Source organism: Cydia pomonella, chromosome 19 (genome assembly GCF_033807575.1).
Source record: "Cydia pomonella isolate Wapato2018A chromosome 19, ilCydPomo1, whole genome shotgun sequence".
NCBI classification, from domain to species: Eukaryota; Metazoa; Arthropoda; class Insecta; order Lepidoptera; family Tortricidae; genus Cydia; species Cydia pomonella.
In genome coordinates this window covers 4937364-4961916 of record NC_084721.1, presented here as the reverse complement: position 1 = coordinate 4961916, position 24553 = coordinate 4937364, and the positions used below count along the sequence as shown (strand labels likewise).

At 37.8% G+C, this 24553-nt stretch overlaps 1 protein-coding gene across 2 annotated transcripts in view; it reads left to right on the top strand.

Moving 5' to 3' along the window:
- LOC133528226 (hemicentin-1-like) overlaps positions 1–24553 on the top strand; it is a 189280-nt gene that overhangs the window by 159352 nt on the left and 5375 nt on the right. For both annotated transcript variants that reach the window (XM_061865505.1, XM_061865504.1), the window contains exons 11-14: positions 1580–1741; positions 2981–3115; positions 12899–13078; positions 15356–15517. In XM_061865505.1, coding sequence (XP_061721489.1) covers positions 1580–1741; positions 2981–3115; positions 12899–13078; positions 15356–15517 — 639 coding nt within the window. The remainder of the gene's footprint in view (positions 1–1579; positions 1742–2980; positions 3116–12898; positions 13079–15355; positions 15518–24553) is intronic.

The window sequence follows — 24553 nt, the reverse complement described above, 5'->3', positions numbered from 1 at the left end:
AAACCAAGCCACGCATCTGAGCTTCGTAATTTAGCTTTTATGAAACTCTAGTCGAAACAGGAATGCTTTTGCGCTTGTTATTTTGTGAGATAATAATAAAAGAAATATACGAGAGTTTATGAAATAACATACGGTTACTTGAGTTACATATTTTATAGGTCTTGTTAGCTTTTGTTAAACAAGAGTAGCTTTTTATACGCTTCGGTTATTGTACAAGCTCGATAGGTTAAACCTTTTTTTATTACCTGCCGGGGCGATGTAGTTTATGCAAAGCGTTTTATAGCTGAGTATACTATTGTGTGAGGACATAATTAAAGCACAGTACCTACACGTTTAAAAAACTGTACATAGATTCCTTAAGCAGAGTATAAATACCTATATAATTCATTTGTGTATATTATCCAAGGTTATATTATATATATTATCATCCATTCTGATGACGAAGCAACGACCAGAGCTGCCTAAGGAATATCTGTCACTTGCTAGTCACGTCTACAATGTTTCTTGCGCTAAGAAGAAATTCAATTACATTTTCTTTCCATTTTAATTGGGTGCGCCAAAAGATTGAAGATAATAATTGTTCGGAAAGAGGAAGTATAATTATTTCCCAATGTTTATTATGCTATCCTATTGAAACGGCATTTGATTAAATCAATAATCTAGTGATTTGTCTTTGTCTCGCGATTTTCTTACTTTTGAAGTACTTACTATATTAAAAATTATGCCGTTCCTAGTTGTAAATATCTATGAACTCAAAATAGATGTCATATTCTAAAGGAGAATTGACCAAACTCCTGGCCTGTTGCCTGTTGCCTGTTGTCTGCCTCTAAATTTAATCAATGGTTTATTTTTCTTGTATATTTTTACTGAGGTGTGCCAATAAAGAGTATTCTATCTATCTATCTATCTATCTCTCCAGTTGCCGAGGCCGGATTGAACCAACTGCTTTACTCGTAGGTTACGCGGCTAACGCCCTTGGCCAATAAGTAGGCCACCCAGCCACGCCGGTACCCGTCCCAAATTCTCGAGTATATACAATTTTTGAAAGGCTAGGCACCGTTGACCAACCATTTACTCTTTTCAGTTTACAATTTATATGTAGTGTGGTACTTTAAAACAGAAATCAAAATATTTAGTAATAGTACATTACTATAGACGCCGGAAAACGAAGGGTTGCAGGCCAAGTCGATATAGACCGAGCGTAGCCAGGCCGGCAATCCCGTTTCTCACCAAGATTTGTATAGTGCTTTTCTCAAAGTAACAATGAAGAAAAAAAATTTAAAAATTTGTTTTATTCATAGATTTACACAGCTAAAAACAAATTACGAATCCATCCATGAATCCGACGCATACTGTCAGATATGCAAATCACCTGATACGCAGATGACCATGATAATATACGGATTGTGTCACAATTTGACGATTTAAAACAAAAGAAGCTTATTCTACAGACCTAGGTAAGGCTGTAGGAAATTTCGCTTGCTAGTTTGAGAAAACATATTTTTATTTGTTCCCTAGCTAAATTTATCTCATCTATAATGCAATACCGATGTAGTAAATAATTTATTTTCTTCATCAGATGCCCCAGTATGCGCCCATCCGTCGCCTCAAGTACTAGGAGCGCAGATGGACGAAGCGTTGCGAGTGCGGTGTTCGGTCACCGCGAACCCGCCCGATGTCACCTTCTTCTGGCAGTTCAACAACAGCGGCGAGAGCCTCGACGTGTCGCCTACCAAGTTTGGTACGTCTATCCCAACAGAGGCATCCTCGATAGTTAGTTTGTCCTAAAACTGATATTCATATCTTGCTGTGGAAAGTTTTCTTTATTATTTTACTTGTAAGAATCGCTTTTAATCACAAGATCAAAAATAATGTTCAGTTGTTTATTCAACTAATCTGGCAGTTTGGATTTTTACAAGCTTTTATTTACTTTCACCTGACCGTTGTCTGTTTGTAATCAAATCTTGCAAGTTAAATTTGATCCACTTCCCGGTTTCCGATTGAGCTGAAAATTTGCGTACATATGTAAGTCGGGTGACAATGCAATATTATGGTACCATCGAGCTGATCTGATGATGGAGACAAGAGGTGGACATAGGAACTCTGTGATAAAACAACGCAACCTAATTGTGTTTGGGGTTTTTAGAATTGACTCGATGAGTATTAGTTGCCTGTGGAAAGAAAAGTACATTCAGCGATAAAAGCTTGTACCAAAAATGAAATTTTTGCCAAAAACTTATTATTATGATATTGAACGATGTTTGGATTTAAATATTTTTTTTTCTGTTATTAACACTTTTAATATCCAAAAACAAAGAAATAAACATACATAATAAAACTTACTAACAACTTAAACTAAAGATAAAAAATTTGGCCCAAATAGCCGTCAATGGGCAAGGTGCCTAGAAGGCTGGCCGTATTTCCCCGCTGTATGGCGATACTTATACGCTGTGCGAAATAGTGGCCAGCCCTCTGGTCGCCCGAGGCCTCTATTAGGCGCGCCGACAAATCTTTAAAAAGCCGACGCGCACTTGGCCCCCATGGCCCAAAGGTTTCAACGCCAAACGCCGCAAACATATATAGCTGCTTCCTAGTACTGCATATTTGCGGCGCTTGAGGCTTTCGGCCGAGGATGTCGCAGCGCCAGCGGTAACTTTGGTGCTCGGGACATGGGACGGTGCCAGGGTGCAGGGTGCATATTGTTCACGCTCTGTGGCGAACGAAACGCAACTGTCACAGTCGCACTAATACGAGTATGGAAGAGTGATAGAGAGAAATGACTACGCTACGCTACGGAGCGTTAACGATTGTAACGTTAGCTACGCAGCCAGATCTAGAAGGTTTTGCTGGCTTAGGCTTCAATAATAACGAGAGGTAAGCAGCAACTTTAATCCCTTTTATTACATAAGATAATTTTGCTTCGGACTAGGCCAAGTCATGTGAGAAACCCTTTTAAATGTACCTATGTATTTATTAACAGGCACAGCCAACGGCAGCACGAGCGAGCTAAGCTACAAGCCGCAGAGTGAACGCGACTACGGCACGCTAAGCTGCCGCGGCACCAACAGCGTTGGCAAACAGATTCACGCATGTGTCTTCCAAATTGTTCCCGCTGGTAACTATCATTTTATGGTTTTGTTAGGGGACAATAGCTTTAAGGTCATTAGTATGACGACTGCAATAGACTTGCTGTTGAAACGTTGATGTGGGCGAAGTCACTGTAAATTTCCACGATATAATTCTTTGCTGCTATTTCTGCATTGACATCGCGATTAGAACGTGCGCTGGCTGTCGGACATAGAAGTGTTTGTGGCAAAAAAAGTGTTTGAAAAAATGAAATATCGACATGTCTGTTATCTATATACCTATATTTTATGAAGTGAAGATAGCTACCCGCAAAATACACAACATGTTCTTTTAGCACTGTATACTACGGTTTATGTTTTTATTTTTAAGTACAAAATAAATGTAATGAAGTAAATATGTAAAGATTTGTAATTAATTTTCATTCTTGAAATTTCTCGGTAATTAACAGCAAATAGAATTTACATCTCTTAAATTATTAATATATGACTTATCGATAACAGATTTAACGATGTTTATTTTTTTCAAACACTCGTTTTTCCACAATAACTTCTATGTCTATTTATAGTAGTAATTTGAATGTTATCTTTATGCTTCACCGCCAACTCTTTTTTTCCTTCATTCATTTGCTAAGACTCCCAGGTCACATGAAAGATCCTTTTAAGATAGTTTTTTTTTACCGTTTGGCGTCTCGTATGGTAGAAGACTACTACTAAACTAAAGGATTAATAGATAGTTATCAATATCAAAAATCAACTGTGTAAGTTACATAAACTGGACTTATTCTTATTTGACTTGAAAAACCGCATGCCCAAGTTTAGCATGTTTATCAAATTCACTTTGTGTCAATGTAGGTAGTCTCCCATTGCACCTGCTGTGCATGAAATGGACACTGGACTAAGTAAATACGTGCAGACTTTTGTTTTTTTTTACAAAATAAATAGACATTGGCAAAATGCTCTAGTAGCAGTAGCTATTATTGTATGATGTTTAAAGTTTAAAACTACAGATCGTGCCATCCACAATGACGCGCAGATTTGTCAAATTTAACCTTTAATAACATGGCAATACGAGTCAAAGCACACGTCGTCGTGAATGACACGATCTATATAAAGCACGAACTATACATGAATGCATCCGCATTCTCGTAATTCCCCACGTAAAGATATCTAAGTACTTTAAAAATCCATGATCCATGCATCCATGGTGGAGAGCAATGGGCACCATGCTTTGAGCTGTTTCCGGTGCGTGGGGAGGTTCCCACGGCACTACGCGTTTAATGACATTGTTCGAAGGGCGCTGGTGTCAGCCAATGTCCCATGTGGGCTGGAGCCGCCGGGCCTTAGTCGGTCAGATGGCAAAAGGCCGGACGGTTTGACTCTGGTGCCGTGGAAGAAAGGTAAATGCCTTTTGTGAGACGCCACCTGCGTCAGCACATTCGCCGCCACGTACCTTGGCCGCACTGTGCGGTCAGCAGGAGCAGCCGCTGAGCAGGCAGCGTCCCTGAAGAGGGACAAGTACTCGAGATTATCAAAGTACTTGTTCGTTCCCCTTGCTGTGGAGACATATGGGTGCTGGTGCGCGGAGGCGAAAACTTACTTACTTACTTACTGTTTATAATTATTTTCATAATTTTCAAAGGTTATATGCCGAATAGGTATCTGCCTTTATGTCTTTACGTCAAACAATAAACGAAATGGCTGACGATATCTGTAAAATTATAGATACCTTATTGAATATTTATTTTGTTTTAAATATTGTTTTCTTCACAAGTGTGATGAAAAACATTGTGTATGTGATGGTAGGTATTATAATTGTAAATTCGCCTACTTTTCTTTGGTTTTCCTATTTTGATAAAAAGTTTTTTCGAAATTGAACTCAATTTATACCAGCAGGCTTTAAAGACAGTAAATAAAATGACTTCACTGACCGCCAAATTGCCGTCTAAAATCGTCAATAGATTGCAGGCAATAAATATCAGTCAGAGAGCCATTTGAATCAACAACGCAAGAGTTGAATTGGCTGCACGTTTTCTAATTTCGGCCTGCGGCTTTTAGTCGCGCACGCCAAATCTCATAACTCAACTGCACACGGCCCCTGGAGCAACTAGATGTGACTACCAGTTTATTAAAACCTTTATACTATAACTAGATCATATGACTACATCCGACACAATGAACTACTAGCGCTGTTTGATGAATAAAAATGCTGGGGAAGATACCGAAACCCATATAAAAAACCCAAAGGAGGTATGTATTGCTTCCTCCGCAGTTATTAAGTCCTACAATTCAAGTCAACTACTGACAGTTCTCTTTGTTCTTTGCTTGAGATCAGATTTGTTTGATTGAGTCGAAGACACGCGTTAGACAAAAAACCCTGAAGCACTCGGGTCCATCGGGTTGGTAGGTACGTGACGTCTCCTCTGTGTCTGTCGACGTTGTGCCACAGTAACTAACAGATAGCGTTAGAAGAGCCTCTTTTATACGCAGAAGGCAACCTTGTACAGTCACGTCTGAAAATATCGATACGAAAAATGTGCCAATAATATGTACTTATACACTACCTACAATATAGGCATTAAAGTCGTGTATACATATTTTGGCACTTTTTTCGTATCGATATTTTCAGACGTGACCGTATGAAGCGCCATGCAACTCTTACATCGCGCTTACGGAATTTCTAATATCATAATAACTCTCAGCGGACTTCATTCCCCAAGCACAACACACTCCTGGAGAGAGGGGTGTAGCAGAGTGTAAAGCAACCTTAATATATTGAGTGTGACGCCGCCTTAACAAAATAGTCGCTGACAGCTATGACATTGACCCCGACACTTTTCGCTATTGACAGCTACACGTACTGCATCTCGCTCCTTTCCAAAAATATGTTAATATTTTTAAGTAAAGGATTTATATAAAATACACCACCATTGAAGACTCTAGACGTTGTTTTATTCAAGAATAATACATGGCGCAGCCGGAGAAGAACGATTACGAAGATTTAACGAGATTAAAATAAGAACTTAAGAAGGCACATTGCGGACCCCGGCCGGTACATCTCAGTATTAAGGTAATTGTGTTAAAATAAAAGAAAAATCGACAATGTCTGATGACGAAACTAACGAAGTAGATAGCATGGCATGCGCGGTCGAGTACAAAATGCCGCAGGGCTTAAACCTAGACGACATAGGAAACTGTTGGCCGCAATGGCAGAGGTTTAAACAGTCATTTCGCATATTTTTAATTGCCGCTGGCTTCGAAAGGCTAGCTGAAACAAGAAAAGCTGCCATACTTCTCAATTGCATCGGACAGCAAGCGCAGGAACTATATTTTAATGTGCTGCAAACTAACGAGAAAACGAAGTTGGACGAAATCATTGAATTGTTCGACGACCACTTCAAACCAAAGCAAAACGAGGTGATTAACAGTTACAATTTTAACAAACGGGACCAAGAGGACGGAGAAACCTTCGATGCATTCTACACAGCCATCAGGAAAATTGCTGAAAACTGCAACTACAAGGAGAAGGATAGGATGCTACGAGATCGAATACTCATCGGAATTAAGGACCAGCGGACACAGCAGAAGTTACTGGAAGTAAAAGAACTGACCCTGGACAAGGCAGTGGATATATGCCGCTCTGCTGAACTCTGCAAAGAACACATGAAGACGCTGAAGAACCCGGAGGTGCATGCAGTACAAGCAAGGCCCTCATCTCATCGGCCTTCAGATATGAAAGATAAGTACTTTGAGAATAACAACAGGACTTTCAATAGCAACAATCAATACAGCAAAAACTTTTATTTATGTAGAAAATGTAAAACAGAACATGGGCCTAGGAACTGCCCAGCTTTTGGAAAAATTTGCTCAAAATGTAAAAAATATAATCATTTTAGTGTAGGATGCAGTATGCCTAATAGACAGGTTCATGAAATGAATACAAATTTCACTAATAATAATGTGCACAACTTATGACTAGTTTATTCCATAGACTTTACTAAGAATGAGTGGACGGAAAAGCTAAGAGTCGAAAACAAAAGGGTATCTTTAAAGTGTGATACAGGCGCTGGCATTAATGTCCTTTCATTAAGAGATCTCAAATTAATTGTCAATGATGATATTAAAAGCAGATTGTCTGAGACAAGGTCAGTAATTGAGGTCTACAATGGTGGCAAAATTTTCCCATTAGGTACCATCACTCTAAAGACTTATTCTAAAAATGATGAAAAAAGTTTTGATGTTGAGTTTGTAATTATTAAAGAAAATCTCCGTCCTATTTTAGGTTTCAGGTCCCTAATAACATTAGGATTATTAAAATTAGAAGAAATTAATACATTAACTAATGAAGCTCTAAGCTCAAACAAAAATAACATTATTAAATTAAATTTGGAACTTTTTCAGGGTGTCGGGGAATTCAAGGAACCATTGGAGTTGCGAATTCAGCCAGGAGTTCAACCAGTAGTGCGGCCCCCCCGCCGCGTGCCGCATGCACTGATGGGTCGGCTTGCCGAGAAACTGAGGATCCTGGTGGAACACAAAGTTATAGCCGAAGTCGCACACCCTAGGAGTTTTGTAAGCAACCTTGTTATTATTGAAAAAAAAGATGGCTCACTTAGGATTTGCCTTGATCCCAAAGACCTAAACAAAGTATTAATTAGAGAACATTGCCTAATACCAACTTTAGATGAAATAGTTTCAAAATTGTGTAACAAAACATACTTTTCAGTCTTAGACTTATCAGATGGGTTCTATAATATTAAATTATCCGAAAATTCTAGTGATTTGTGCACTTTTAACAGCCCATTTGGATGTTATAAATTTTTAAGGTGCCCTTTTGGCATCTCTGTAGCCCCGGAGGTCTTCCAAAGGTACAGTGAAACTGCCTTTGGTGACATCCCGGGTGTCATTGTGTACTGTGACGATTTATTAATATGTGGTGATACTGAAGAAGAGCATGATGCAATATTAAATAAAGTTTTTGAACGGGCCAAAGAGCACAATGTACGTTTTAATAAAAATAAATTTCAGTACAAATTAAAAGAAGTAAAATATTTTGGGCATATTTTTTCTGAAGAAGGCATGAAGATTGATCCAGAAAGAGTAAATGCCATTACTAATATGAAAAGCCCTACTAATAAAAAAGAGCTGCAAATATTCCTTGGTATGGTAAACTATTTAAGAAAGTTTATTCCTAATCTGGCTAATATTGCATCATCGCTTCAATTATTGTTAAAAAAAGATGTGACTTGGTTATGGACGAAAATTCATGAAGATGTTTTTGAAACTATTAAAAAGAAATTAACAGAAGCTCCAACCTTACAAAATTTTAATCATAAACTGCCAGTAGTGATACAATGTGATGCATCTAAAGATGGTTTGGGTTGTTGCCTTATGCAAGAAGGAAAGCCGGTGGCTTTTGCATCAAGGAGTTTAACTCCGTCCGAACAAAATTTTTCACAAATCGAAAAAGAATTACTTAGCGTGTGTTGGTCAACTCAAAAATATCATTACTACATTTATGGACAAAAATGTACAATTATAAATGATCATAAGCCACTGGAGTCGTTGCTTAAAAAACATATTCATGAAGTCCCATCCCCTAGGCTTCAAAGAATGAAATTAAGACTCCTGAAATATGACATAGAATATAAATATTTAAAAGGTAAATACATGTACATAGCGGATTTACTATCTCGTGCATATATTCAGTGTGATAATACAACAGATGATCCATACATTAACGAAATGGTCCATTGCGTGGGACTTGCGAGTCACTTACAGTGCACTCCTGAGCAAAAACAAGAATTAATTACAGAATCTAATAATGATACGGAACTTTCTAAATTAATTGAATATACTAAGAATGGATGGCCCGATAAAAAACATGTGTCAGATAGTTTACAATATTATTATAAATTTAGATCTGAAATAACTGTAGATGAAGGCCTAGTATTTTTAAATCATAGAATCATAATACCTACCACATTACGCTTAAATATTATGAAAATGTTACATGAAGGGCATCTTGGCACAACTAAAATGAAACAAACTGCCAGGAATATGTACTATTGGCCAAAAATTGATGAACACTTTGACACATATGTAAGGAGATGTTTTGTATGTCAAACCTACCAAAATAATAATGTAAAAGAGCCCTTATTGCCTCATGAAGTACCTAAATTGCCTTTTAATAAAATAGCTACAGATATAATGGAATTTAAAACAAAAAGTTATCTAGTAGTATATGATTACTATTCTAAATGGTTAGATATTAAGTTATTAACAAGTAAAAGTGCCAAATGTATAATTAACAGACTTACAGATGTTTTTTGTAACTGGGGCATCCCTAATGAAGTAGTTTCAGACCATGTGCCGTTCGACTCCAGAGAGTGCCATAAATTTGCTCGTGAATGGGGTTTCACATTCACATATACTAGCCCAAGATATGCTCAGTCAAACGGAATGGCAGAAAAAGGGGTTCAGATAGCTAAAAAAATTTTACTTAAATGTTATGAAGATAAAACTGACTTCAGATTAGCACTGCTACAGTATAGGGCTTCTCCCGTCTCTGGTACTAGTTTTTCTCCTAGTCAGTTAATGATGAACAGAAATATCAAAACAAAAGCCATTGTTAACTATAAATATCTAGAGCCAAAGCTTAATAATAATGTAGAAAAGCAGTTCCAAAGAACATCACATAGAAATAAGAAGTGTTACAATAGTACAGCTAGATGTAAAAATGATTTTTATGTTGGACAGCATGTGTGGTTCAAAAAAGAACCAAATAAAAAAATATGGTTACAAGGAAAAATTTGTAAATGTAATGGCTTTAGGTCTTATAACGTAGTAGATAATAATAATGTGGAATATACAAGAACATCATTTCATATTCGACCGGCGTGAAGCTTTGTGTTCCACCAGTCTCCACTATTGGTTGAAGGTCCAACTCCCATGGTTTCTTTCTTTTGTAAAAGGGGGAGAAAGAAACAAATGTAAAATTTGTATTAGTAAGTGTGCTCATTTGATTAGAAGAAACAAATTTATTACAATTTTGTAATAGCTAAAAGATTAAGTATTAGTAGTATTATTAAACTGAATATTGTAGAATTTTATGTTAGAAATAAGTACTTCTGTGTAATTTTACGATATTACAAATTGTTTTTTTTTAAAAAGGGGGAGATGTAGCAGAGTGTAAAGCAACCTTAATATATTGAGTGTGACGCCGCCTTAACAAAATAGTCGCTGACAGCTATGACATTGACCCCGACACTTTTCGCTATTGACAGCTACACGTACTGCATCTCGCTCCTTTCCAAAAATATGTTAATATTTTTAAGTAAAGGATTTATATAAAATACACCACCATTGAAGACTCTAGACGTTGTTTTATTCAAGAATAATACAAGGGGTACTCTATATTACCCTCTCTCTACATCGTACAGGTGTCTGCAGGCAGTTTATATGGATAAATGATGATTCCCGCATAGATCATCTTCTCAAAATAGGTTATTGCAGTTTTTTTGTTGTATTAGTTGGCTTTTAATTCATTGCCCTGTTACTATATAAGTTTGTTAGTCAAGAGTCAAATCTTGGAAGCTAAATTTGTCCCACTTGCCGATTTCAGTATGAGCTAAAAATTTGTATACGATGAAACAACGCAACTTAATTGTGTCTGGGAATTTTAGAATTGTCTCAATGAGTATTAGTTTGCCTGTGGTAAGAATAGTACAGACCAAACATATAATTTTTGCCAAATTTATTACCTTAATATTCTTAAAATTATTTAGCAATAGGTGGCTTTCCGTATTTTTTCTATCTTAATTCAATGATTTTCTTTGAAAATAATGATCTCTCTAACTCCACGTCACAGTTGCAAGCGGAAATATGAGTTGGCTGCGGCGGTGCAACGAAATTCTCCGCTTTCCGCACTGAGTTTAATATCTGCGCGTGTATTATATGTGTAGCGTGTTGAATTGTCGCCCCTTGCTCATGACCTCTCAGAGGGATTAGGTAATTTTAAGTACTACGTGTAGTATGTGTAACAAGATAATCGCTACGCTATATAAGGAGACCTCACGTGTTTTTTTCTACAGATACTTTTTCTCGGTTTCGTTAAATATCGCACTTCAAAATAGCGAGTCTATTTTACGAAAAGATTATGACATTCATAACGAAAATTGAAAAATAAACAAGATTTAGTAAATACGATACTATTTATTAAAATTAGGTCGAATGAAAAAGTCTCAAAACAAAAAAGGTTATGTGGGGGAGGGAGGGGTAGCCAAGAACCTCACTAAATATCACCAAGAGGGAGAGGAGAGTCAAAAAGTAGCTGAAAAAAACCTTGCGTGATTTGTGCACAAGCCCTTATGTACCAAATATCATTTGATCATTCGCTTTTCGGTGAAGGAAAACATCGTGAGGAAACCGGACTAATCCCAGTAAGGTCTAGTTTACCCTCTGGGTTGGAAGGTCAGATGGCAATTACTTTCGTAAAAACTAGTGCCTAGGCCTATTCTTGCGTTTAACTGCCAAGCGGACCCCAGGGTCTCATTAGCCGTGGCAAAATGCCGGGATAACGCAAGGAAGATGTTGTTTTTTTTTTTAAATACTTACATAGGTAATCACAATACGTTACACTCTGTACGCTGCACGTCTCAACCCCTATATTCCTATACACACGCCTCAGCCACCACACACCTACGCTTACGTTGCACACTTCATTATTACACATTCAAGTGGCGCTTATCTTTGCTGACTGCGCTTTACAAAATTTGCCCTTCCCATCGCTGTGCGAGAGCAAAAGATTCGAGTTTTAGTCAAATCAATGTAGGTATCCCGTGATCTAAAGATTTACAACAACAACAATTTCTAACGAACTAACAGAAACACTCAAATAATTTAACCAACCTCGAAATCAAGAAAAAAAAATGGCTGCTCCATGAAATTCTTAACCTTTTTATTGGCGTAAGTGACTAAAACTGCCATTCATTTCGGAATTTCAGGGTTGAACTCATGTTGTAAATAGTTTAGTACCTATAACCTAAATATTCAACTTACAGAGTATGACCTTGAAAATTCAAAGAAATACAGTTCATGTCGTCAATGCACACATGCTTGGTAAGCGATGTGAATAAACCCATTCTCTATTACGTGCTGTGTTTACGATAATTTTTATTTATTTTTTATGTTATCTTTGGTACTTTCGGGAGAATAATACTTGGAGTTCCAAATTGGTAGTTAAAGTGAAGAAACTCGTTCTTAGGTGAAATAGTTTTGAAGATGTTCTGTTTTATTGCATCCTAAAGTTATAATGGTTAGGATTTACATAAAGAGCGGGTAAAGATTTATAAAATTTAAGCATTCATTTAGTATGTTAAGTAAAACATTTTACTACAAATCCATTCGTGTAAGCGACTGTTTGTGTTTAAAATAAACTAAAAAAAAACTGGACGCAGGTAGGTTCCTAGGACCTATTCAAACCTGTATAGGTCCAGCAAATTAGCAACTCGCTTTATATAGGTACATATTTTTATAAACATTGCATTGCATTATAATGCATAAGTATATACTGGCAATGCGATTTTACGGCTTGGTTTACAGTCAGCTGCAGAGAGGGATGACCCCCCCCCCCTGCATTGAAATTTATTGGCAAGGGTCACCTCTCTCTGTTACTGACTGTACATAACCTGAAAATAAGAAAAACAGTAAAATTACCACCATCAACCACTATTAGCGGCGCCAAAATTACGTGAGTGACCCATTATAAATATGTTTTAGTGAAAAGTTGTCGGATAAAGAGTTTTCATTCACAGCGCGTCCCAGCGCGCCGCGCAACTGTTCACTGCAAACGGGCAACAACAGCGCCGACGGCGGCTGGCTGCGCGTACGCTGCGTTGCCGGCTATGATGGCGGGCTACCACAAACTTTCCTATTGGAGGCCTTGGATCCGCTCAGTGGGAGGGCCCGCTTCAATACTAGCGTTAATGATACAGGTGAGTGCAGTTTATACTTCAATCAACTGCGCGCTCTAAATGGGAAATAGCGCCGATGGAAAATGGCTCCGCGTGCGTTGCGCAAACTTTCCTATTAGAGGCCTTGGACCCGATCAGTGGCAGGACCCACTTCAATACTAGCGTTAATGACACGGGTGAATGTCATTTATTGTGCGTGTTTGTACTTCAATCACCCCATTCACCCCTCATACTGCTCACCCCAAACGGGCAACAGTTCGGCCGTACTTAATTCGTCAGAGTAGACGTGTATTATTTTCTTATGCGCTTATACATATATCCATTGTCCCACCGATCTATTACCTGCTAATTCAAAATCATTGAACGTCTCGATATAATTTAAATTCGAGATTAATATACAACTTTAGTTAATTTCCGACTAGGTAGTTGATTTAGGATGGTAAAAATCCTTATCAGGTTTCGTTTTAGAGCAAAGCGGCAATACACCGTGAGGCCCGAGAGCATACCAACTAAACCAATAACGGCCCGCATAGCCAACATGCCAATCGTTAACGCTCCGTAGCTAACGAAACGCAACTGCCACTGTCGTACTAATATGGAAGAGTGATAGACAGAGATGACTACGCTGCGCTACGGAGCTTCAAAGATTGGCATGTAGGCTACGCGGGCTTATAAACATGCCCCGGTTTGGGGGAGCAACTTGGTTTTACGTTTAAAAAGTGCGAAGACAAATTGAAACTTTCTCTAAGTCGATGTCGATGAAGCACTGTCATGTCATTTTTAAACATTATTGTATTTACAATAAAATGAGCTGAATTAGTTATTATTCAATGTAATTTTAATTATTGTCAGAATTACTTGAGTCAATGTCAAATGTCGGATATTAACAGTTGAGATAAGAAAACATGAAAGAGGTTTGCAAATATATAATGTTTACTTCACGGAAGACATCTTTATTATGATTTATAAATTGCTTACTATCGGTAATGATAATACTTCAGTCGACTTTTAATTAATCACTAGTACTGATACGTTTTTGAGCCCGTAAAAACGAACACCACGATTAAAATACGTTTTTTAAATAAACATCATTAAATCAGAATCTGCGTCATCCATTTTGGAGCAAAAGGGTATAAAGAGGTAGTTATTTTGATTACGAGTTTCCATAGGGAGCCATAACAATTTCAACGGCTATAAAGTTGATAGCCGACAAACTATAAAACAGTTGGTGAACTGTGAACCAGGTAGATACAGAGCTACGATTAAAATTGTACGCTTTTGTCGTTGTTCTGGTATGTATTTTTTATATGATCAGAAAAAATGAAAATTATATTAAAAAGGTCAGATAAAAAATGGTTATAATGAAAACTTATTAAACTAAATAAGTAATTTAGGTACAATTTTGTATTTTGAATGTACCCTCCTCACTTGGCCCTTTAGTGAAAGTGAAAGTCTTTATTTTTCAATTTATGGTTGTACAGTCAGCATCGAAATGATGTGATGTAGCGGATGAAACAATGCACCAAAAGTATCTGATATTCCGGAGATTTTTTCTAAATGTAGATAAATCTCTAAAATTTATAAAATTTACGTCCAAAAGAATATCTTTTACAGTCTAAATTGTTCTGCATATAAAACTATATTACTTTTTGTTAAGCTGTTACACAATGGTAGATACTTTTGAAGCGTTGTTTGATCCGCTACTTTTGATGCTGAATGTACCCTCCTGACGAAACCTGCGTTGCGGATTTGAATTTGACAATTAGTTTGTATTTAACCCTACTTATATATCACAGCTCAACCCCAAAAAGTTACCGGCGCAAGAAACTCGACAGGACGCATTTTTTTTATAATTTTCTTTAATTATTATTTATCGGTTTCTGTCCTAAAAGTAAGTAGAGGATTTCCAAGATGCATCATTTTTTAGGGGAGATCCTGCATAGTAGACTGCATAGAATTATATACTGCATATAATACATGAAGTAAAAGCAATTTTACGCTCCTTGCGATCTGTGATATTTATTTATTTATTTAAACTTTACTGCACAAATAAAGAAAAATGTACAATTTGCGAACTTAAAGCCAAAAGGCATTCGCTATCAGTCAACCATTAGGTCAAACAGAGACATTTGTGTATCATATTGTGTACGGTCGTTCCAAAAAAAGATTTACACCACCTTATTGTCAGTAAATATAAATTAGGAACGTTGTCTTTTAAAGATGTGTGTGAACTATTACACTAGTTTGATCACAGATGTATTCGTTATCATATTTTTATGAAGTCCAACTTTGTGACAGATGGGCTGGTGACATTCAAGCTGGACCTATCACAATTGTCTCCCGGCGGTGAGATGGAAGGTGCCACCTTCAACCTGCTCATCTTCGCGAGGAACCTCAAGGGGGAGTCAGAGAAGACCTTGCTAGAGAATATCGCGTTCAACGATGCGGCCCGGAGGACTGGTAAGGGAAATTGTGCCGAATTTCTCGAACATAAAGTAGCTATTAGCTGACGTTATTCACTACGATTCAACACAGCATTAATTTCTCCTATATTTCTTTCCTGTTTTGTCTATTTTGCCTGTTTTTGTGTTACGTACGCAACAAATTCCCATATTATATATCTAATTTACCAGGTATAACTAAACCCCTTTTTAGTACAAAAGCAAAGTACCATTAAATTTCGAATATACTTACCAGCAAGCATTGAAACAAAAGGTCGCCTTCCTCTATACCTTTATTAACCTCAATATTGTCAGATACATTCACGTGGCATTTTCCCGGTATCGAATTCTCCGAAGTTTATAAACAGGTACGTGCTCAATATGAAAACACTACACGTACCTACATAGATTATGAAACATCTCAAATGTTGCTCTATGTATAACATACTATAAATTGTAGGTAAATAATATGTATGCTAGGATCTTATTGAATGAAAATCAATGATCTGTTTATCTCTCTGGGAGTCATGCTTGATGACAACAATGCATACAAGCAAATAAATATTCAAACTTCAAAAATTTTTTCTGCAAGTAAGCGTCAAGGGCTCTTTTACAAGTCAGTACAACATTATAGTAACATCATATAGTGACATGAAAAATACATAACAACATTTATAAATACAACAGCCAATACTTGGGTAAACATTACATTATAATAATCTTAAAATAAATAATTACTACAATACAATACAGTACAATGTAGAGATGTATAGTCTCTATGGTTAAAAATACATTAAATCTGGAGATGTAAAAGGTCCCCAATGTCAGAGTACTAATACTAATAACATTTGGAGGTGTAAAGTCTCTCCAAGTTTCAAAATAAAATTTATACTAAATAAATAAACCGCGTCTGTAGGGCTAAGATGGTCGGCTCTTTGTCATTTATCGCCATGCCTGTCACGTTCTAACAAGTATGTAAGTGCGAAAGTGACAGGCATGGTGACAAACGATAAAAATGGAACCATGCTGCCACTGCTGGTTTTAACAATCCACTAGCAGTCTCATAAACTAATGCTACAGAATACATAACTAGTATGTCAAGAATATTATACAATATTACAGATAGCGTTTATTTGTGGTAAGTGGTAACTCAATTGCCAAACGTCCATTTTTAATAATTAAAGCTTATGGCTTAGGGCGACAAAGCGACACCTACGTATTTCTGATATCAAACTCCAGGCACATTTTTGTCTTAGACTTTTACCTTTCCTACTATTGACAAATCTTTGTTACTAGCTACCTCAAAAAATGCCAAAATTATATTTCAAAGGTCATCGTAACAAAAACCATATTACTGCGATGAATGCAAACGCGAACTTGCCCCAAATCTCCAGTTAGTACCGGCATAAATTAAAGAATAATTACTACGCAAGTTCCGGTTTCCTGCCTTTGAATATTTAATATGAACATTAATTAAGGTAAAACCGTGGATGTGTACGGCGCGGCGGTTATCATTCTGTATTGTTTGCGCTGTTTATCTTATTTACAATGGTGGATAGTGCTTATTAAGTCTTGTATATATTAACTTGTATATAAATGTGCTTAATAATGTAAAACTATGTTACTATGCAAGTAAATATTATATTTACTACCAATATTTACTGTTCATTTTGCTTTCTTGTATCTTAATGCTTGTAGCCTTTTTTTGTTTTGTTTTGGCTAAGATTAAGAATTTTAACATAAGTACAAAATGTAAGCGCGTAGTAAGCAAGTTGTGTTTGCCTGTAATTGGGTGAATACTCCGGTATGATTTTTGTGGTTATTATTTAAGTCCAATTGTATTTGTATTACACCTGTTGGCAAACCTTAATAAATAAAATAAATATATATAAATAAAAAGCTGTAAACGACTTGGTACTATAATAATGCAAATCTGTTTTTTAAAGTGTTTGTGAACCATATTTGGTACGTCCCTTGAAAATTACTTGCAATTTCCAAAATTAAATAACTTTTCATTTCTAATTTTATTAATTAGGTATACAAACAAATAAACAAGAATACTGCTTGGATTGCTTAAGTAAAAAGCGTAATAAAGGCGTATAAATTAGCCTACGACGAAATATACATCCACTTGACTGTAATATCGACCTGTACTTATTTCACTATTTACCACGTACTTACTTCTGACCCTCACACATAATATTTTAGTTAGAACTAATATAATTTATAATGCATGACAGATATGACCTTAAACTCCTCTCCTAAGCCTTTTGAAATAATGAAGTTGGCTACCCTAAAAGCAAAGTTTCAAACAGCTAACGGTCAGGATTTGATCGAAAGTAATCGAAAAGCTTTAAGTAATCAGCTCAACCTCTTGAATTGCTTTTTAATTCATTAATTGCAATAATAGTACTTTATTGTTTCAATTCGGAAAATTATGAAATTAGTGGTTTAATCACTTATAAAGAGTTAAATGATATTTAAATCCGCAATTTTATTTTGTTGCTTACTATTTGCCCTATGTTTTTTGATGGTATGACTGTATGTACTCCTCTTTCAAAAAGGGCGCTCTTTACTTAAGGAGGATTGACTATGGAAATAAACAACCAATCACAAATAAAGCCAATATATTCAAAATAATCCCAAACCCTTATATACAATCCCTAGAAACATTTCGATAGCGTGATGTAGAAATCGCCGCTCCCGGTACAGCGCCATCTCACGGGATATTTGGTAACAGTTTATATATTAAAGAACTTTACAAAAGTATAGACGCGAACATGCCGCCCACCAAGAACTACAGTTCTTAACCCAATTTATAACTAAACAAATCAGAATAAACTTAAAACAACATTTGAACATAAGAATTGCACTCAACATAAATCTAACTTAAATATAACATTCAATCGGCTAATGGCAAAACACAAATTCTCGAAGTGGGTCTTTTTATAAGACTATTTTTACATCTAAGAGTAACCACCCGCGTTACTCTGTCCAAACCTGGATGCGTTTCAACCACTTGGCCGAGAAGCCATCTAGCCGGTGGCAAATCAGGCTCTTTTACCAGAACTACATCGCCTACCTTGGGTTCTGGAATTTGCTGAGTCCACTTGTGTCTTTGAAGGAACTGGTTTAAATATTCTTGAGACCAGCGCCGCCAGAAATCCTGCATCATACGTTGACATAATTGCCATCTACGTAACGGCGAGACCGGCACTTGATCATAACGCTGATCTGGTGCTACTACGAGAGGTTCTCTTATTAGGAAATGACCCGGTGTTAATGGTAGTGATTCCCCGTTATCATCAATGCGCCACAGCGGTCTTGAATTTAAGCACGCCTCAATTTGTGATAGGACCGTGCTTATCTCTTCAAAAGTGAGTGTTGCATTCCCAATAACGCGTTTGAGATGAAATTTACAAGATTTTATCCCTGCCTCCCAAAGTCCTCCAAAGTTGGGGGCGTAAGGAGGTATAAAATGCCATCGGGTTCCGTTGGATGCCATCCAGTCAGCTAGCTCGGGAACTAAACTTGACTTTTCGACATTAAAGAGATACTGGAGTTCCTTAGCTGCACCCACGAAATTAGACCCGTTATCACTGTAGAGGTCGCTACAGTAACCACGCCTTGCTACAAACCTCTTGAAGGCAGCGAGGAAGCCGATTGTTGACAGTTCACTAACTGCTTCTATGTGCACGGCTTTGGTAGCCATGCATACAAATAGGCAAATATACCCTTTGTATGATTTGTTTCCTCTACCTTTTGAGATACGTATATTGATGGGCCCGGCGTAATCTACCCCACTGCGGACAAACGGCCTTGCCATATTAACCCTAGGCGAGGGTAGCTGCCCCATCAATTGATTCCGAATGTTGGCTGCGTTCCGAACACATGGAATACATTTCCTGACATGTGTTTTAGCTAAATTCTTGAGGCCTGGTATACAAAACTTGGCCCTAATATAGTTGACCATCAGAGGTGCTCCTCCATGCAAAGTTTTAAAATGCGCATCTCGAAGAATAAGCTGAGTCAACCAAGTTGATTTCGGCAACAACATTGGATGTTTTTGATCATAGGTCAAATCTGCACTCTGAAGCCGCCCACCAACACGAATTATTCCGAAATCATCGAGTTGTGGAGTAAACGAGGTAAGTTGACTTTTCTTCTTAAGTTTACCTTTTTTAATTTCTTCTATTTCTGCAGCATATGCTTGTTGCTGATCCTTTTTTACCATGATTGCTAAAGCTTCATCTAATTCACTTTTCAGCAGATAGGTATGATTTTTTCTTTTATTTTTCAGGAATCTTCGACAGTACGCAATAACTCTCAACAATTTGGTGAGTGAAGAATACTTCGACCACATAGTATCCTCACTGTCTGATTCCGTCACCACAGTTTCAAGGTGAGTATGTATTTTTCTTTCTTCTAGCTGAGTACTGACTGTCTTTAATACTTCGTAGTTAATCACTTCTTGTTTCAGCCAAGCAGGTCCGGATAACCAGAGTTCAAAGTTACTTAATTCAGAAGCTGATATCCCTCTTGAAGTACAATCGGCCGGGTTGTGTTCTGACTTTACGTGTGACCATTGGCTTCGACTGGTAGCTGTCAAGATTTCTGAACATCTGTTTCCTATAAAAGTCTTCCATCTACTTGGGTGACTGCTCAACCACGCCAATACCACTTCCGAGTCTGTCCACGCATGAATATTGGATTTTTCCACATCTAGCACATTTGAAACTTCAACCAATAATTTAGCTAGTAATACTGCTCCACATAATTCCAGTCGAGGAGTAGAAATTTGCTTTATTGGCGAAACCTTTGTTTTGCATGTCAATAGACTGACGTGTATCAACCCTTCTGCATCAATAACGCGTAAATACACCACAGCGGCATATGCAGCATTTGACGCGTCACTAAAACCGTGCAGTTCAACCAACCTGACATTAGATTGGTGATTTGTCCAGCGAGGAAGTCTAAATCTGGTGAGCTGTGACAATTCTTCCCTATAACACAACCATTCTTCAAGTAGTGGAGATGGTAGCTCTTGATCCCAATCGATTCCTGCCAACCAAAGCTTTTGAATGAACATTTTTGCTTTAACGATACTTGGAGCTATCCATCCAAGAGGATCATATAGTTTTGCAATGTCTGATGTTACTTTCCTTTTAGTTACAGGGGCTGTTGGTGGAGGTAGCTGAACTGTATAAGCAAATTCGTCCCTATTTCGATCCCAGGTAAGTCCTAAGATTTTATTTACAGCTTCTTGCTTCATTTCTATTTTTTTATGCTCTTCTTTCCCTGCAGTGCTCTCTCGAATTTCTTCTAACATAGCTTTACTATTGCTTGACCATTTTTGAAGTTCAAAGCCTCCTTTGCCTAATAGCGTCTTCATCTGATGGTAGATCTCTATTGCCTCTTGCTCGGATTGACAACCTGACATCAGATCGTCCATGTAGAAATCCTGACATACGCGACTAGCCGCAAGAGGGAAGTCTACACCTTCATCCAAGGCGACTTGAATCAGACTTTTGACAGCTAGGTAAGGAGCTGTTGAGACCCCAAAAGTAACTCTATTTAACTTGTATTCTTTTACCTTTTGGGTAGTATTCTCCCTCCACAGGATGCGTTGGTACTTTGTGTCTCTTTCGTCAACTAGTATTTGCCGGTACATCTTGACGATGTCGGCAATGAAGACAACTGGATGCATTCGCCAACGCATGATTAGGTGCCTCAATTCTGACTGCAATGTAGGACCCACCATAAGGTCACTGTTTAAGGACACCCCGTTTGTGCCCTTGCAAGACGCATCAAAAACAATACGAACCTTGGTGGTTTCCCGTTCGTCACGCACAACAGCATGGTAAGGTAAGTACAGTCCCTTTTCCTTAGATTCTTGCTCTAACAAAGGTTCCATGTGATTTAAATCCCGGTATTCATGGAACACTTTTGTGTATTCTGTTTGCAGGCGCTCATCGGTTTGAAGTCTCCTTTCCAGAGAGTGAAATCTTCGCAACGCTATCTCTCTGGACCCACCATCTACACAGGCTGGTTGCTCATCCCTGAACGGTAATCTAACAACATATCGGCCGTTCTCATCCCGTGTAGTAGTCGCTTCATATATCTCTTCACATCTTTGTTCTTCAGGTTTTAAAATCCGTTCTTTGTTGCTAGGTTCTGATTCAAGTTCCCAAAAGGACCTGAGCAACTGTTCCACCTGAATGTGCATGCTAACCAGCTTGCAGGAGACATTCGCCTGTAAACCTATTTCACCACTTAAAATCCATCCCAGTGATGTCTTTTGTGCCACCGTAGTTTCCTGGGGTGATTTGAATAAACCTGGTTGAATGATCCGAGCGTAGACCTTTGCTCCCAACAACATATCTATTTTATTTGGAGTGTGATACTCAGGATCTGCGAGCTCGACACTTTGCAACTCAGGCCAGGAGGTAATCGATACCTTTGCAGAGGGTTGGTTCGAGGTAACTTTGTCAACCACATATGCTGTAACCTCAATGGCACTCCTAGTACCAGAGCGCGATGCTATTGTAACTTCAACTGTAGACTTCAGCTCTGTAATCAGCTTTCCTCTTAATCCTGACACTGAAACCTTAGCTGGAGTTTCTTTTAACCCGAGTAACTGAACTGCAGCTGAGGTGATAAATGAGACTTCTGAGCCCGGATCTATTAGTGCCCTTAGTAGATGATATTCTTCCCTTTCCCATGATTTGGCTTTTACTACCGCGGTAGCCAGTAACCCTTGCTGTGAGACTTCATTCACGAAGTGATTTGAAACACTGGTTCCCGGTGTAGTTTCTCCTGTTGAATTTGTGACTTGCTGTGTGTGAACTTGAGCTATAGCTTGACTAGCTGATGAATCCCTACCTTCATTGGCTTGCGTATCCCCCTTTTGGTGTAACAGCGAATGATGTCGCCTGTTACAAATTTGACAATTTGTTGTCAGTTTGCAGTATCTGGCAGAGTGATTATTACCCAAACAGTTGAAACACATCCCGTTGGTTTGAACAAAATTACGTTTAACATTGACATCTAAAGCATTGAAGTCTTTGCAATGAATTATACGATGTTCACCTTTACAATAATTACATGAAACATTGTTACTGATATGCAAATTATTAACTTTTTGCACTTGATTGCCCTTGACCTGACTAAAACTCCCCTTGTAATTGTTATTCACGTATTTAGGTTTTTGGGCATATCCCGGCTTTGGTTCCAAAAATTCCAAAGAAAAGTATCGCGTTTGCAAAAAGTCTTTAAATTGTTCCAGTGTCGGTAACTGTTCAGACAGAGTTACAGATTCGCTTACTTTACATTCCCATTTTTTCCGACTTTCTGGATCCAATTTATGACTGACAATGTAAATGATGATAATATCCCAAGTGCCTGTATCAATTTTGAGACTAGACAATGCATTTAACGTTTCTGTGGTACAATCTAACATATGCTTAATGTCAGTGGCAGACTCAGTCAGAAGAGTCTTTTGTCCAAAAAATCTCTTTAAAATGCAATTCGCCAAATATTGCTTGTTATTATAGCGACTCTCTAACTGGGCCCAACACTGGTCATAACTTTCGCTAGAAATGGGTATATGTCTAAGAAGCTGCTCCGCTTCGCCTGTCAAATGCGCCTTGAGGTAGTGAAGCTTCTGGATGTCATCGATGTCCTGATTTTTGTGGATGAGTGAAATGAACAAATCCCGGAACCCCATCCACACCTCATACTTTCCCGAAAAAGTTGGAATCGTGATCTTAGGGAGCTTCACATGACTCGATTTTGACGTTGAAGCTGTAGTTGACAATATTGGACTACTATTGCTGGGTGTTGCATTCAACTTGCTGAAAGCGTTCTTGAGTTCGCATTTGTAATCCATGTATAACTCGTTAGTCGCATCATACACATCGTCCTTCATGTATGCAGTGTCTTGTAGTAAATCTTGCTCTGGCAACATCAGTATCTGCATATGAATACGTGAAAACTGTTCCCATAATTTCTCTAAGCTTTCGAGTCTGGTTTCAACGTACGAGATGGTAATCCGCTCCTTCGGAGACTTTTTGTAGTTACTGAATGCCTTGGTAATACGAACACTTTGATCTAGTTGTAAGTTAATACTCGCTTCCATCTTATTACTCATCTTGATAAATGACAAGTCCCAACAAAACTATTCATGAATTTTCAAAGTCCCAATTTAGTTGCTCGTAAATCTGCTAAGTCCCCATGTCTTGAAAAAATTACAAGTTATTTTGCTTTCAAATTTTCTAAGTGTTTGGGTGATGTACTTCGATATGAAATCGGGCATAGGTTCCCCGTCGGATCACTTTTTCTTAAACTATTCTAAGTCCTAAACACTTTGAAAATTTCTACTTTAATCTATGAATTTTACTAAGTCCAAACTTGACAGCTTTTCATTCCAAATACTATTTTGACAGGTGACAGTTCAATTTATGACACTTTCCACAGATAAACATAAATGTACTCACAGTTTGAAATCTTCTTACACTTTCACTTCACTAGTACTTGAACCTTAGTTGAATTTTCCCGCCAAGTTGATCACCGTGACGTCACGGCGCCGCTGACTCCGTCGACTGCTCCAAATCCGCTGCCGCCCTCGGAGACTGCACCCTCGACAACAATCTGTTGCCACTTGACGCAGGAAAGCACCACTAAAACACTTAAGGCCCAGTACATTCCGGTTCGCAAAGGACCAATGTATGTACTCCTCTTTCAAAAAGGGCGCTCTTTACTTAAGGAGGATTGACTATGGAAATAAACAACCAATCACAAATAAAGCCAATATATTCAAAATAATCCCAAACCCTTATATACAATCCCTAGAAACATTTCGATAGCGTGATGTAGAAATCGCCGCTCCCGGTACAGCGCCATCTCACGGGATATTTGGTAACAGTTTATATATTAAAGAACTTTACAAAAGTATAGACGCGAACAATGACTTAAAATTTATGACGGGTTAGACGGATTATGGTATTGTTACTTTTAGATTACTATGGTAGAATATGGTAGGTAATAATAATCGTGA